Source organism: Cucurbita moschata, unplaced genomic scaffold, assembly GCF_002738365.1.
Source record: "Cucurbita moschata cultivar Rifu unplaced genomic scaffold, Cmos_1.0 Cmo_Scf00008, whole genome shotgun sequence".
Classification (NCBI taxonomy): domain Eukaryota; kingdom Viridiplantae; phylum Streptophyta; class Magnoliopsida; order Cucurbitales; family Cucurbitaceae; genus Cucurbita; species Cucurbita moschata.
In genome coordinates this window covers 473,885-485,317 of record NW_019268524.1, presented here as the reverse complement: position 1 = coordinate 485,317, position 11,433 = coordinate 473,885, and the positions used below count along the sequence as shown (strand labels likewise).

The following is an 11,433-nucleotide window of genomic DNA, read 5'->3' as shown; positions in this document are numbered from 1 at the left end:
TAAATATTGGACTAAATCTAAACAACCATTTTCATTATAAAAAAAATCTAAGCAACTGAGTTTCTCTTAAACTATTTGTAACGGTTGAAGTTCATCACGGTAGGTATGGTCTGTCTCGACCTATTATGTATCATCGTCTGTCTCACTATTTTAAAACATACCGGTTAGGGAGAGAGATTTCCACACCCTTATAAAAAAATGTTTTGTTTTTCTCTTCAACTGACGTGAGATCTTATACGTATTGTAAGTGAGCTTAATAAAATTGTGAGTCGGTAGGTATATTAGGAAGGTATTAGGAAGGTGTTTGTCATTATCAAGGTCGCTAAATATGGAATAAAAAGATTAACTTTACTCAGTGATTCAACTTCATTAGCCAACAAGCTTCAAATTCTATGATGAGCAATGGCACTCAACACAACACTAAAGCATAAAGATCAAACCAATCAATGGAAAAACAAAAAATAAAAAGGAAAGGAAGCTGCTTTACCAAATTCACCTAAGCTAAAGAGAGACCACTTTTGGTGGGCCCAGGCCCAACCACAGCGGCCTATCAAATCAAGCAAATTATGGAATCCGAGTCCAGCAATCGATAACAACCTTACAAATTAGACACCCAAAACAACTACGTAATTGGAAGGAGCTTCAAAATTAGTGAGCCTATGAGTCTGAGTCATGGAAGTTGTGGCTCCCAAATTACAGGCGTCGGCAGTGAGCCTTGCACATGTGTCGACAGTCGTAAAAGCAAGGCCCGCCGCAGTGAAGCGGACAGTCCAATCTCATGCCTCTGCATCTTCCTTTCACCATACATTCCGCAAATTCTCCCAAACTGTAATCTTCCTCATTGTATATTCTCTTCCTGTCTACATTTTTCCTTCTCCCACCGCCGCGTCTGCCAGATTTTGGCTGTCCACCACAACCCCATTTCCACCACCCACCTCCCCCTCCTCCCCATCCCCATCCACCACCACCACCACCTCCTCCACCCCCTCCACCTCCACCTCCACCGCCTCCGCCCCATCCCCACCCATACCCACCGCCTCCTCCCCTGTTCTGCTTGCTAACCTCAACCGTAGTAGTATTACCAGAACTGTTTCTCCCCTCCCCTGCATTTCCCCCTGGCAGCTCGGAGAATGTTAAGAAAGTGCCATTTTTCAAACCCTCAGCTCTCGACCCATAAACCGCTACTCCAAAAAAAACTAACAAACAACAGAACATCATTCCATTTTCCAAACCCATTTCTTGCAATTGGTTGTACTGTTTGAAAGCCCATATATAGGACGTTCTTCTTTTTCTTGAAGAAACCCCACGAACCCAACCCAACCCAACCAACGTGCAGTACAGATGGGATGGCTTGAATCCTACTTTTGTTCTGTCCCCCCACTTGCATTGCAAAATCAACAACGCCATACCGCTTAACTAAAGCACTGTTGCCCACATTCACCAAATCGACTTCTTTTGCGAGTGTCATCAATGCGACCAAGCGGTGGTGGCCGGTCGGCTTCGTTGGTTGTCCCGTGCACAAGGAACCGCCAACTTCACCCACAAAAATTTATAATTTATAATTTAAAAGATTACCCTTTGCTCTAATTACCCATGATTACTTTAGATTAATGTATAATTATCGTTTAATTATATAAAATCAACCATAAGTATAAATAATCAGTTGATTTTCGATTATTTAATATTATTTATTTAAGAGTCTTCTTTCTTTTTTTTTCTTTTTTTTTTTTTAATGGTTAGTATATTTGTGATAGTCTAGTTGGTTAAATACAACTATTTTTTTTTTTTTTAAAGCAGAAGTTTAATAATAATTTATATGCAATTTAATATTTAATTTTGTGTTTATTTGAATTTTTAACTGAAAAAAAAATCTTTGATAATTTTTATGCTTTTATATTGAATAAAATCTTTATAAAATTAACAATTACCTTCCGTGTCTGGGTCAAGTCTAGGGTTTTGGAGCAGAGGGTTTATCTCACAAATCCGCAGCGCAGAGTCTACTGATATTCTTCGATTCGCAATGGGGAAGAAGAAGTTCTTCGACAAGAAGAAATCCGCAACTTTCCAATTACTTGCGCGTGACTCATCCGATCCCAATTACGATGGAACTGCCGCCACCGACCGTGTTTTTGTTCGTGTCGACAACCACTCTTATACTCTCCCTGTCTTCGACGATGGTCCTGTCGATGCTTCCGGTTCTGCCTCCTTTGAGGAAAACCCTAACTCGATCTTTGCCGATGCTCCTGACGATTACGACGATGAAGAGAACGGAGGTTTTGGAGCTTCCGGGCGGTCTCGGGGGGAACTTGGTGGACCTGCGTCGTTACCGGAAAATGTTAGAAGGGAAATTCTCGAGCTGGGTTTTCCTGACGATGGTTACAATTATTTGCTGCATCTTCGGGATATTAAGAATACTGGTGGTGGTTCGGCGTTTTATAATAACCCCAAGGCCAAGCTGAATCAGCTTCCACGCGATGAGAAGGTTGGTTGTTTTATTTATTTATTTTTTTAATGTTTTCCTGCATTGATGTACGAACTATGGAGTGGGATTTTAACAGAATTTATAACGTTTCATGATATGGATGATAGACACGAGTGAGCGTATCCACCATTCTACAATGCTAAGATATTTCTGAAAATAAGCAATGGTTTATAAAGCTTTTCTTTTTCCCCCTCTGGATCAAAGTTTTTACCTTTTTCCGTTCCATGTTTCTTTGATTGTATTGTAGGCGTATGATGCCTCCGGAGTGATTGTTTCTCAAGGAACCAGTGATGCCGATGAGAACATCATGTACAAAGTAGCGTCCAAGACTGTTGGAGTCAAGGTTCAAAATGCTATTGACCCAGAAATAGCTGCACTGCTTGATGACGATGATTTATCACGATTTGGTTCTGATGTTGAGGACTTGGAGGAGGATTTCGTAGTTCAGGCAAATTTATGTGAAGAAGGGGAGGATGGTTCGACGGATAATAAGTTTAGTGTGGCTGAGGATTCTGATAGAGCGACAGGAAGCCAGAATATTGTTAATAACAAATCTTTTGGCGACGATATTTTTGAGGATGCAGACGTTGACCATGTGGAAGATGATGTTGATAAGCCACGAACTCGTCGGCTTTTGGATGATCAATTTGACACCGTGAGTTCCCAATACCTCTTATGCATTGCAGTTCTGTAGATTTTTCTTACTCATACTTTTATGATTATTGACTTGTTCCTGTAGGTAGGGAGTTTATATCTAATTTGGTATTATATTGAAAATTCTAGTAATGCTGTAATGTTAGACTTCAGTACTTTTTTGTGTTGGTTCTGAGTTTCGATTACCGTAAAATTGAATAAGGCCTTGCCTTTCCAGATGGTGGTTTGATTGTCTGTGCTTACCAAAAGTATTCACCCAGGAGATTCTTATTAGTGGATTAGTGAATTTTAATTTTAATTGTCAATGGCGGCAATTCTGCATTAATAATGTAGGAAATTAATGTAAAAAATATTCACCCAAGAAGTTCACCTAAACTTTAGTAGTTTACTATCCAAGAATCAGTGTTAACAGAATTGCCTCGTTCTTTTTGCTTCATGGGTATTAAAAATGGTTTCTCCATTTTCTTCTGTTCCTGCCAAGAGGTGCCTCTGTGGTAAGGGCTTGTGAAATTTGGAAGTACCCTCCAGTTTCATGGTTGAAGGCCACAGGCTGCTAATTTAATAACTGAACAACCTTGTTGGAGGTAGTCCTGCAGAGGAAAAATCCCTCTCGAGGATTATATAGTGGGCTACGAACATAATGCAAGGAGTAGAGCCTCCAATTTACTGACTGAGAAAAAGAATAATTCCTTCTTTTTAGGACATATAAATGTTGAATTACAATACCTGGAACGTCATTGCAAATGGTCGTGTCTCCGCTGAATTATATTTATTTGTACTAAATTTCTGATCTCAGTACACGTACTTCAAATTTCCCCTTAGTTTTGTGATTTAATTTGATGGAAAGTAAATATAAGCATATCAGTAAGTTTGTGTAATTATTTATCTATTTTTATTCCTTGATATCCTACCTAGAACAATGTTGCCATCTAGGTTAGGTCTTAATCAGATTTTTGCCTTAAATTCTGTTTAGAACTAGAATTACTGTCCGAGAGATCTCTTGGTGAATCAATTACCTGAGTTCTTGGTATAAGATCCTGTTGTATGCCAGTCATTTATTGGGCTAGCAGGTAATGAAGTACCTGAGGCAATAGGACAGTGTAGGATCCAGCTATAATTTTTTTTTTTTTCTCTATAAACGGTTTTGGTTAGGGAGGGTTGGAAGCCTCTTGAATGCTTTCAGGAGTATCCCTTTCTTACCATTTTTCCGTCTAATGATTTTGAGCCACTAAGCGATGGGAACTAGAATTCCCTTTTCTTTATGTGCTTGAGATATTTATTTTCTCTCGTTCCAACATTTTTCTGTGGTAATTTTATATTTACCTCACTATTTATGATGGATGCAGCTCTTAAGCCGGGACTATGCATCTGGTGACGACGGTGGCAGTGATTGTGATGAGCATGATGGTTGGGTAGCTGAAGAAGATGAGTCCTTTGCTCAGAAGCTCAAGCATGCCCTTGGTGATCATAGTAAGGATGACTTGGACCTTGACCAAGGATATAAAGCTCCTGCGGATATATTGAGTGGCAAAGAAGGATCAGCAGATCAAGAGCTTTTGCAGTCTGCCAGTGATGTAATTCACCGATGTATGGAGTACGCTGAGAAATATCAAAATGAAGATGATGACATTGAAGATGAATACATATTTGAGGAGAGCAGTGATGAATCAGAAGTTTGGGACTGTGAAACTATTGTTTCTACATGTTCTAATCTCAATAACCATCCTGGAAAGATTGTAGCTCCTGAAATAACCAGAAGGAAGAAGTTGGCAGAAACTGTCTCTGGAGCCCTTAATTCTAAAAATTCTATGATAACTCTCAAGGGGAAAGAGAAGCTACCAGTGGACTTTCTACCTCATGGTCGAAAAGTTGTTGACAAAGTGAAAGATAATGGCAGCTTGAAAACTGAACAACAGAAGAGAAAGCTGCACGGTCAGGAGTCCAAGGAAGAGAAGAAGGAGAGGAAGGTAACTAGGTTTACCTTCTTCCGCTTAGTGTTATGTTTTCGTTCATCCACGGAGTCTTTAATGGTTTAGAGATATTTGTTTAGTATTTAAGTAGAAATCTCTGTGCTACTTTTAGAAAGCCTAAATTGTAGATATAAGTGGCTTGTGCATTTAAAATTAGCCTATCCTTTATTGTTCTTTTATGATGGCCTCTTAATCCATGCATGCAGGCTGCTGTCAAGGAAGCACGACGTGAAGCACGGCGCACAAAAAAAGAATTGAAGGAACTTTACAAGGGGGAAACTCATCGTGCTCAGAAAGTAGTTGCTGTTTCTGGTCCAGCATCTATTCATCTTATGTAAGTATACCAACCAAAAATTGTTCAGAATTTTTTGTTGGTATGTCTAAGATGCTATGGAACATCTCTTTCCTTGATTATATATTTGTTTTTGCTGCTTGTTGTTGTGAAAGGAAAGCCTGAAAAACCAATAGCTGATCAAAGTAATTTTGTTCTCTTTACTCGTTATCCATCATATTTTCTTGTGAAATTGTAGACTACTCTTAGTCTTCGGATAAAATGAGTTGGTGCTACTTAACTGTAGACCTTCACAAGTTTATAAGAGATAGCTGTTCACTTACATTCTTTTTTTTTTTGGGTACAATAGTTTTTCGAAGGATATAACCTAGTGAATCTATGTAATAATTTATTTAAAAAACCACTTATCTAGTGCAAAGCTGATTTTGCTCAAACGAACTATAAACTTCAATTGACTAATGTTAACTGCAAACATCACTGTTTTTCCATAATTATCGTAAATATTTTTATTTCAGGTGAGGGAGAGCTTCTTGATGCTACATAATTGGACATTTTTTCATTGTGACAAAGATCGAAGTACTGGGGAGAAGTTCCTGAAACAATTCTTATAAGGAACGAAGTAGAGACCATGATCTATATGCTTGGAGAAGGGAGAGAAGACAAGAAATGGGACAATCTGTTCAATGATTCCTTGGTGTCCACCACGGACCAATTCTTTATATGTTTAGTTTAAAGAGAGCTTCTGCAACTCACCTTGAAATGTTCCAATCAAAGCATATTTATTTAAAACTAAAGTCGGTTGCTTCAACTTGTACTTTCGCAAGGACCATAAATAGTCGAGTTTACGAGTGGCAAGATAATCGTGTATTTTTGTTTACTCCTATGGCAATTTAAGTTTAAAGTGATGACAATTCTTCTTGAATGAATCTATTCAGTGTTCTTTGTATGTTTATTCAAAATGAACCATCCTCTTTTTCCAGGTCCTCAACGATTGGACCAACGAATCGAATCTAGAGGGAAGGAGAAGCTCTCAGACAAAGGTAACAATCCAAATCAAAACTACGAAAAGTTCATTTCTTATATCTTCGGATTACTCCCTGAATACATCTTACTATTGCGATTTCTATCTTCTCTTAGCAATTTAATAGTATTGTAACCATGTGTGGCACCATTTGTAAAGGATGATACAATGAAAGTATATATAGTTAGCGTCATATGAAGAGCAAGTGTATTACGATAGCATCACACCAGAACAACTCGATGTTTCATGGTCTTGCTTCGACTTCATGGGGAATGGGGTCTGCATATCCTCCTCCAAACACAGGGGTTGGGTTCCAGTACCCGTAGTCTGCTACAATTTCTGACAGAACCTTGAAACGACTGTGATCTCCCTTCACCTCAGATTCATGGATGCCATGAGGGGTCGTCGAGGGTGCCGCTGATAATGGCGACAACAAACGTGATCCTGCAGCTGTTTTGGATAATGCTGTTATTATAGTGAACGTCATTACACCGAAGAATAAAGAGTAAAGAAAGGAAGCAAGTGTCACTCCTGCCATGCTATATCTGTGTGGTATCTAACTCCCTGCAGTTCAAGATTGTCCCAAGTTGTAAAGGCAATGAAGTGTCCTAATTTATGAGGCGTGGGACTTAGTTGAGGGCTGGATCAAAGCATAAGCAGTGTTTGAACTAAATTGAATTTTCCTGTCATGCGAGGTGGATGACATGTCATGTTTCTTTCATGCATGTGGTGTTTTATTAAATGGAAATTTGTAAAATGAGAATCCACTTGGATGGGACTACCATTGATTCGTTCTTCTCTCTAATCGATGCAGGATCTCACAATTTGTTCCCTTCTCCAATTGATGAGGGACCCCCAATCCACCCCCTTTGGGCCTAGCATCCTTGCTGGCACACCGCCTCGAGTCCACCCCTTTCTGGGCTCAGCCTCCTCGCTGATACATCGTCTAATGTCTGGCTCTGATAACATTTGTAATGGCCCAAGTCTACCACTAACAAATATTGTCCTCGAGTTTTCCTAACAAATATTGTCCTCTTTGGAGTTTTCCTTTCGAGTTTTTCTCTTGAGGATTTTAAAACAGTCTACTGGGAAGAGATTTCCACGCTTGTATAAAGAATGCTTCGTTCTCTTTCCCAACCGACGTGGGATCTCACATAACCACACCACTATACTATCTCGAATTACACATGTATTTGAGGTTCTCTTCAATCTTGAGTTGCCTTAGAAATTAAGAAGGAAAAATACTGTGAAAACAGAGGAATTGAGGGAGAGCTGAGAAGGGAAAAAAAACTATAAGATGAAGCAAAGCAAAGCAAAGAAGAGAAGACCCACTTAAAATGATGAATCAGAAAGAGATTTTGTGAACACTGCTGCAATGGGGAGCAGATATTAGTGCTTGTATGGTATTCCTCGTCAATTATTTGGCATCATCATCAATCATTGGATTCGTTCATTTGACCTTCAAGTACAGCAGAGATCAGATTAAAACTTTTGATAAAATAACAAAAAGTAAACAAAAACTGGGCCCTACACAAAGACTTTGGCTGGCAATGTGTTAAATGTGACTTGTCCGTGGTGTATATAACAGAGGAATCTAGAATCAGCAGTTTCCATCACAGAATGAACAGATTTAAAAGGATGAAATTTGTGGTTGGGCAATAATAATCAAACAAATATATGAGAGGGCTTCATAGAACCGAATTATTATACAAAGGGCAAAACTCCCACTGCACACATTCGAAGTTATATAATTGACACTGAACACCTAAAACCAACCATGACAACGGATTAAGAGAGAAACCTATCTAAGAATCATCATGGGATTGCATTGTAAAACACAAGCACTTGTCTTTCACTGCTTCACCCTCACTCCCATACTCTTTAAATCTGTACTCTTCTTGCTTGCTTGAAGGAGGCACCTTCCCCTCGCTATAACATTGATTACACAAGCTAAAATGTGATTTCATCTCCTTGAATCGAGATCCGATGACAGGGTAGCGGCAAACGGAGCATACGTGATTCCCATGTCGATTTCTGTCTCCGCTTTCTAGCTTCAACAGGGTGGACATAATACCAAAACCCCAATCTTGGTCATTGAACATGACAAGAAACTCTGTGAAGGACACCACAGAATTGTCTGTCTGTCCATGGACTTCCATTATCTCACTGGATCCTTGGCTAGGAATATATATGGCCCTCAACAATTTGATATACCTGACTGCATCAAATTTTCTGATCTGAGTGCCACCGTCGTTCACAGGTCGCCATACAAGGGCATCGTATGCCACCCGCTTTCTCTTTTCAGGGGGACCTGTGCAAATGGGAGCAAGAATGGCGAAAAACAGCCCCAAGTCCACCCTTCCTGAGCCTGTCTCGTCCAGGACAGAGAGTATCCTCTCGTTAATGGCTTTGACAGCTCCTTGGAACGTCTCTGGCTTCAAGAAATTCAATAATCTACGAAGAATTTCTTCCAAGCTAGGCTTACGTATGGACTTCTCAGGCACGCCACCACCTGAATAAGACACTGGCACCTCATGTTCACTGATTTCCTTCTTAATAAGTTCCACGTCACAGCGATTCAATCGGGTAATCTTCTGAAAAGATCTAATTTTGAGAGCATTTGACAGTTCCGGTCTCAAAACAGTCTTCTCTCCAATGGTCTTAAACTTTGAGGCTTCCACAACTATAAAAGCTCCTTCACCATTTGCACTGCCATTGCCTTTCAACTTCTTCTTCTGCAACTGTTTCAAATGCGATATTGCATCATGCAACTCCACCCTGTTCGTCATTTTCAAGGCTTCCTTTAAGGCCTTCTTAGCGTCCTCAGCTTCCCCAGCACCCAACAAGGACACAGCTTTGTTCAGCTGCGCCCGCCAATGGTTAGGCCACACAGCTAAAACCCTCGTGTACATTTCTGAAGCTCTCTGGAACCTACCCAAGTCCATGTAAAGTCCACCCAAGTTATACAAAGCATCTACATGGCCAGGCTTCAAGTCGATTGCCTTCTGAAACACCTCAATTGCTCGCTCATCTTCCCCCATCGCATGCAAAGCGGAGGCCAAATCACAGTGAGCATCAGCATAATCTGGTTTCATGAATATGGCCTCTTCCAACGCCTTAACGGCAGCCCTATATTCCCCTACTCCAAATAAAGCACTCCCCAGCAGTTTCAAAGCTCTAAAATGTGTAGGACAAAGAATAGCAGCTTCTCTATAGTATTCGCAAGCACTTAAAACCATACCTTCACCTTCAAGTGCAATACCGAGATTCACATAAATTTGTGGAAGCAAATATCCCCATTGATTTCCCCCAGCCTCCGCCGCCTCCAATGCCAACAGAAACTCTTCCTTTGCCTCCTTGTATTTTCCAAGAACATACAAACAGTTCCCAGCTCTAAAATGCGGCCTCACATCAGTAGGTTGCAACTCACAAGCCCTCTTGAAGCTAACAAGAGCTTCCTTGAAAAGCTGGTGCTCATACAAAACCCTACCAATTGCCATATGCCCATCAAAGGCCTCCTCTCTGGACCGCGCTCGATCTGCTCGGGTTCTCAAAACCCCTAATTCCTTGAGAAACGTAGCATAGTCATGGCCGGACTCTTCCCAGAAAACCCTCTTCTCAGAAAGCTCCGAAGACGGCCCCAATTCTCTCGACCAGCCTGCATCAGAATAGGCATCGAAATTGTCCGCCTTCAATTTCCCATCCTTAGCCTGCTTTGTCTTTAACCTCTTAATCAAAACCTCCAAATCATCCACGATCTTCCAAGTATCATCGAAGACAATACCATGATTCGGCGACAACGCCCACGCCGCAGTCCTCTGCTTCTTCTGCGACTCCAAAGCACGTTCATCGGCAATTGAAGAAGAAGAAGCCTCGGAAGTCACCAAAATTCCCTTGTTATCATCCTGATTGAGTTCCAATTCAAGCGCGTCGAAGTCACGGTCCACATCTCCAGCACCATCATCATAAGTCCTCAACAATCCCTCAAAAGTCAAACCCTTATCGCCCTGAATGAAATCCCCATACGTCCGAAACACCTCATCGAGAATAGCATTGATCTGTTCCTCGCTAAACTTGACCCTGGGGTTAACCGCCACAACAAGCGCCGCCATTTCGTCCCTATTAAGACCCCCATCATGGCTAACATCAAATTTCTGAAAGATCCTCTTCACCTTCTCCGATCTGCTCCCTCTCGTCGACATTGCTGGAAAGGGGGAAGCAGAGGAAAAGAAGGAAACAAAAGCAGTGGAGAAACAAAGAAATCAGAAAGGCAGAAAAATCAAAGAATCCATTAGGGTTTTAATTTTGGATACGAACATGAGATGATTTCTCCCTGTTCTTAGTTTCATTGGATCTGGAAGAAACCCAAATGAGAGAAACAAAGAAAGGACAGACTCCGCCCTATCTTTATTATCTCCTCCATTCCCTCTCCCCTCTTCCTTCCTTTATCTAATTTTCCATTGAATTTTTTTAATTTAATCTTTATTACACCTCCTTGTAATAATAATAAATAAATATATATATATATATATATTAACCTAACTATAATTAATAAATAGAGTGCCAACTGGGTTTGATAGATGAGTTAATATAAAAATACAATACTCTTTGTTCTTATAATTATTGCATATCAAGTGTTTGATAATTTGCTTCAATCGCGGCCTCCTCCACTTTAAACACCCAATCACTTTCATTACCCCCAAAAGTTAATCACCTCATTGTCATCCACATCAAATAATTGATTCCAAAACATTTTACTCCTAATTCTTTTTTATTTTTATTAAATTCTTTATGCGTTTTTTTTTAAAATGATAAGAACACTAATTTTAAACCCACTTTGAAATCTTTGAGATTTAAAAAATTAATACTATAATTACTTTATAAAAGCGGTTTTGAATATTAGATTGTGAGAATGAATTTGAGTGAACTGGCATAATTTAAAAACACATAAAATCCATATCAAATCAGATTATCGGGTTTTAAATTAGATTATAAACACAAGAATTAGTCATCA

General features: G+C 39.9%; 3 protein-coding genes across 3 annotated transcripts; 1 reads left to right on the top strand and 2 right to left on the bottom strand.

The window, feature by feature from the left end:
• Nucleotides 1-353: 353 nt before the first annotated feature.
• Nucleotides 354-1,468, bottom strand: LOC111446212 (glycine-rich RNA-binding protein 2-like). The gene is made up of 3 exons (XM_023084932.1): nt 1,312-1,468; nt 671-1,181; nt 354-617 (listed from the first exon to the last, which is right to left on the bottom strand). The coding sequence occupies exons 1-2, from the start codon at nt 1,466-1,468 to the stop codon at nt 694-696; spliced, it is 645 nt and encodes a 214-aa protein (XP_022940700.1). The 3' UTR covers nt 354-617; nt 671-693.
• A 453-nt stretch (nt 1,469-1,921) lies between these two features.
• LOC111445999 (protein LTV1 homolog) lies at nt 1,922-6,341 on the top strand. The gene is made up of 5 exons (XM_023084594.1): nt 1,922-2,482; nt 2,730-3,137; nt 4,483-5,103; nt 5,313-5,440; nt 5,914-6,341. The coding sequence occupies exons 1-5, from the start codon at nt 2,021-2,023 to the stop codon at nt 5,915-5,917; spliced, it is 1,623 nt and encodes a 540-aa protein (XP_022940362.1). The 5' UTR covers nt 1,922-2,020; the 3' UTR covers nt 5,918-6,341.
• Nucleotides 6,342-8,054: 1,713 nt separating this feature from the next.
• On the bottom strand, nt 8,055-10,870 carry LOC111445998 (uncharacterized TPR repeat-containing protein At1g05150-like). The gene has a single exon (XM_023084593.1). The coding sequence runs from the start codon at nt 10,619-10,621 to the stop codon at nt 8,225-8,227; it is 2,397 nt and encodes a 798-aa protein (XP_022940361.1). The 5' UTR covers nt 10,622-10,870; the 3' UTR covers nt 8,055-8,224.
• Between the last annotated feature and the right edge of the window lie 563 nt (nt 10,871-11,433).

Coding starts and splice junctions, on each gene's coding strand:
- LOC111446212 (XM_023084932.1), bottom strand. CDS start 1,468: ATGACACTCGCAAAAGAAGTCGATTTGGTGAATGTGGGCAACAGTGCT. Junction 1,182..1,311: donor CGTTGGTTGGGTTGGGTTGG/GTTCGTGGGGTT, acceptor TTTTTGGAGTAG/CGGTTTATGGGTCGAGAGCT.
- LOC111445998 (XM_023084593.1), bottom strand. CDS start 10,621: ATGTCGACGAGAGGGAGCAGATCGGAGAAGGTGAAGAGGATCTTTCAG.
- LOC111445999 (XM_023084594.1), top strand. CDS start 2,021: ATGGGGAAGAAGAAGTTCTTCGACAAGAAGAAATCCGCAACTTTCCAA. Junction 2,483..2,729: donor AGCTTCCACGCGATGAGAAG/GTTGGTTGTTTT, acceptor ATTGTATTGTAG/GCGTATGATGCCTCCGGAGT. Junction 5,104..5,312: donor AAGAGAAGAAGGAGAGGAAG/GTAACTAGGTTT, acceptor CCATGCATGCAG/GCTGCTGTCAAGGAAGCACG.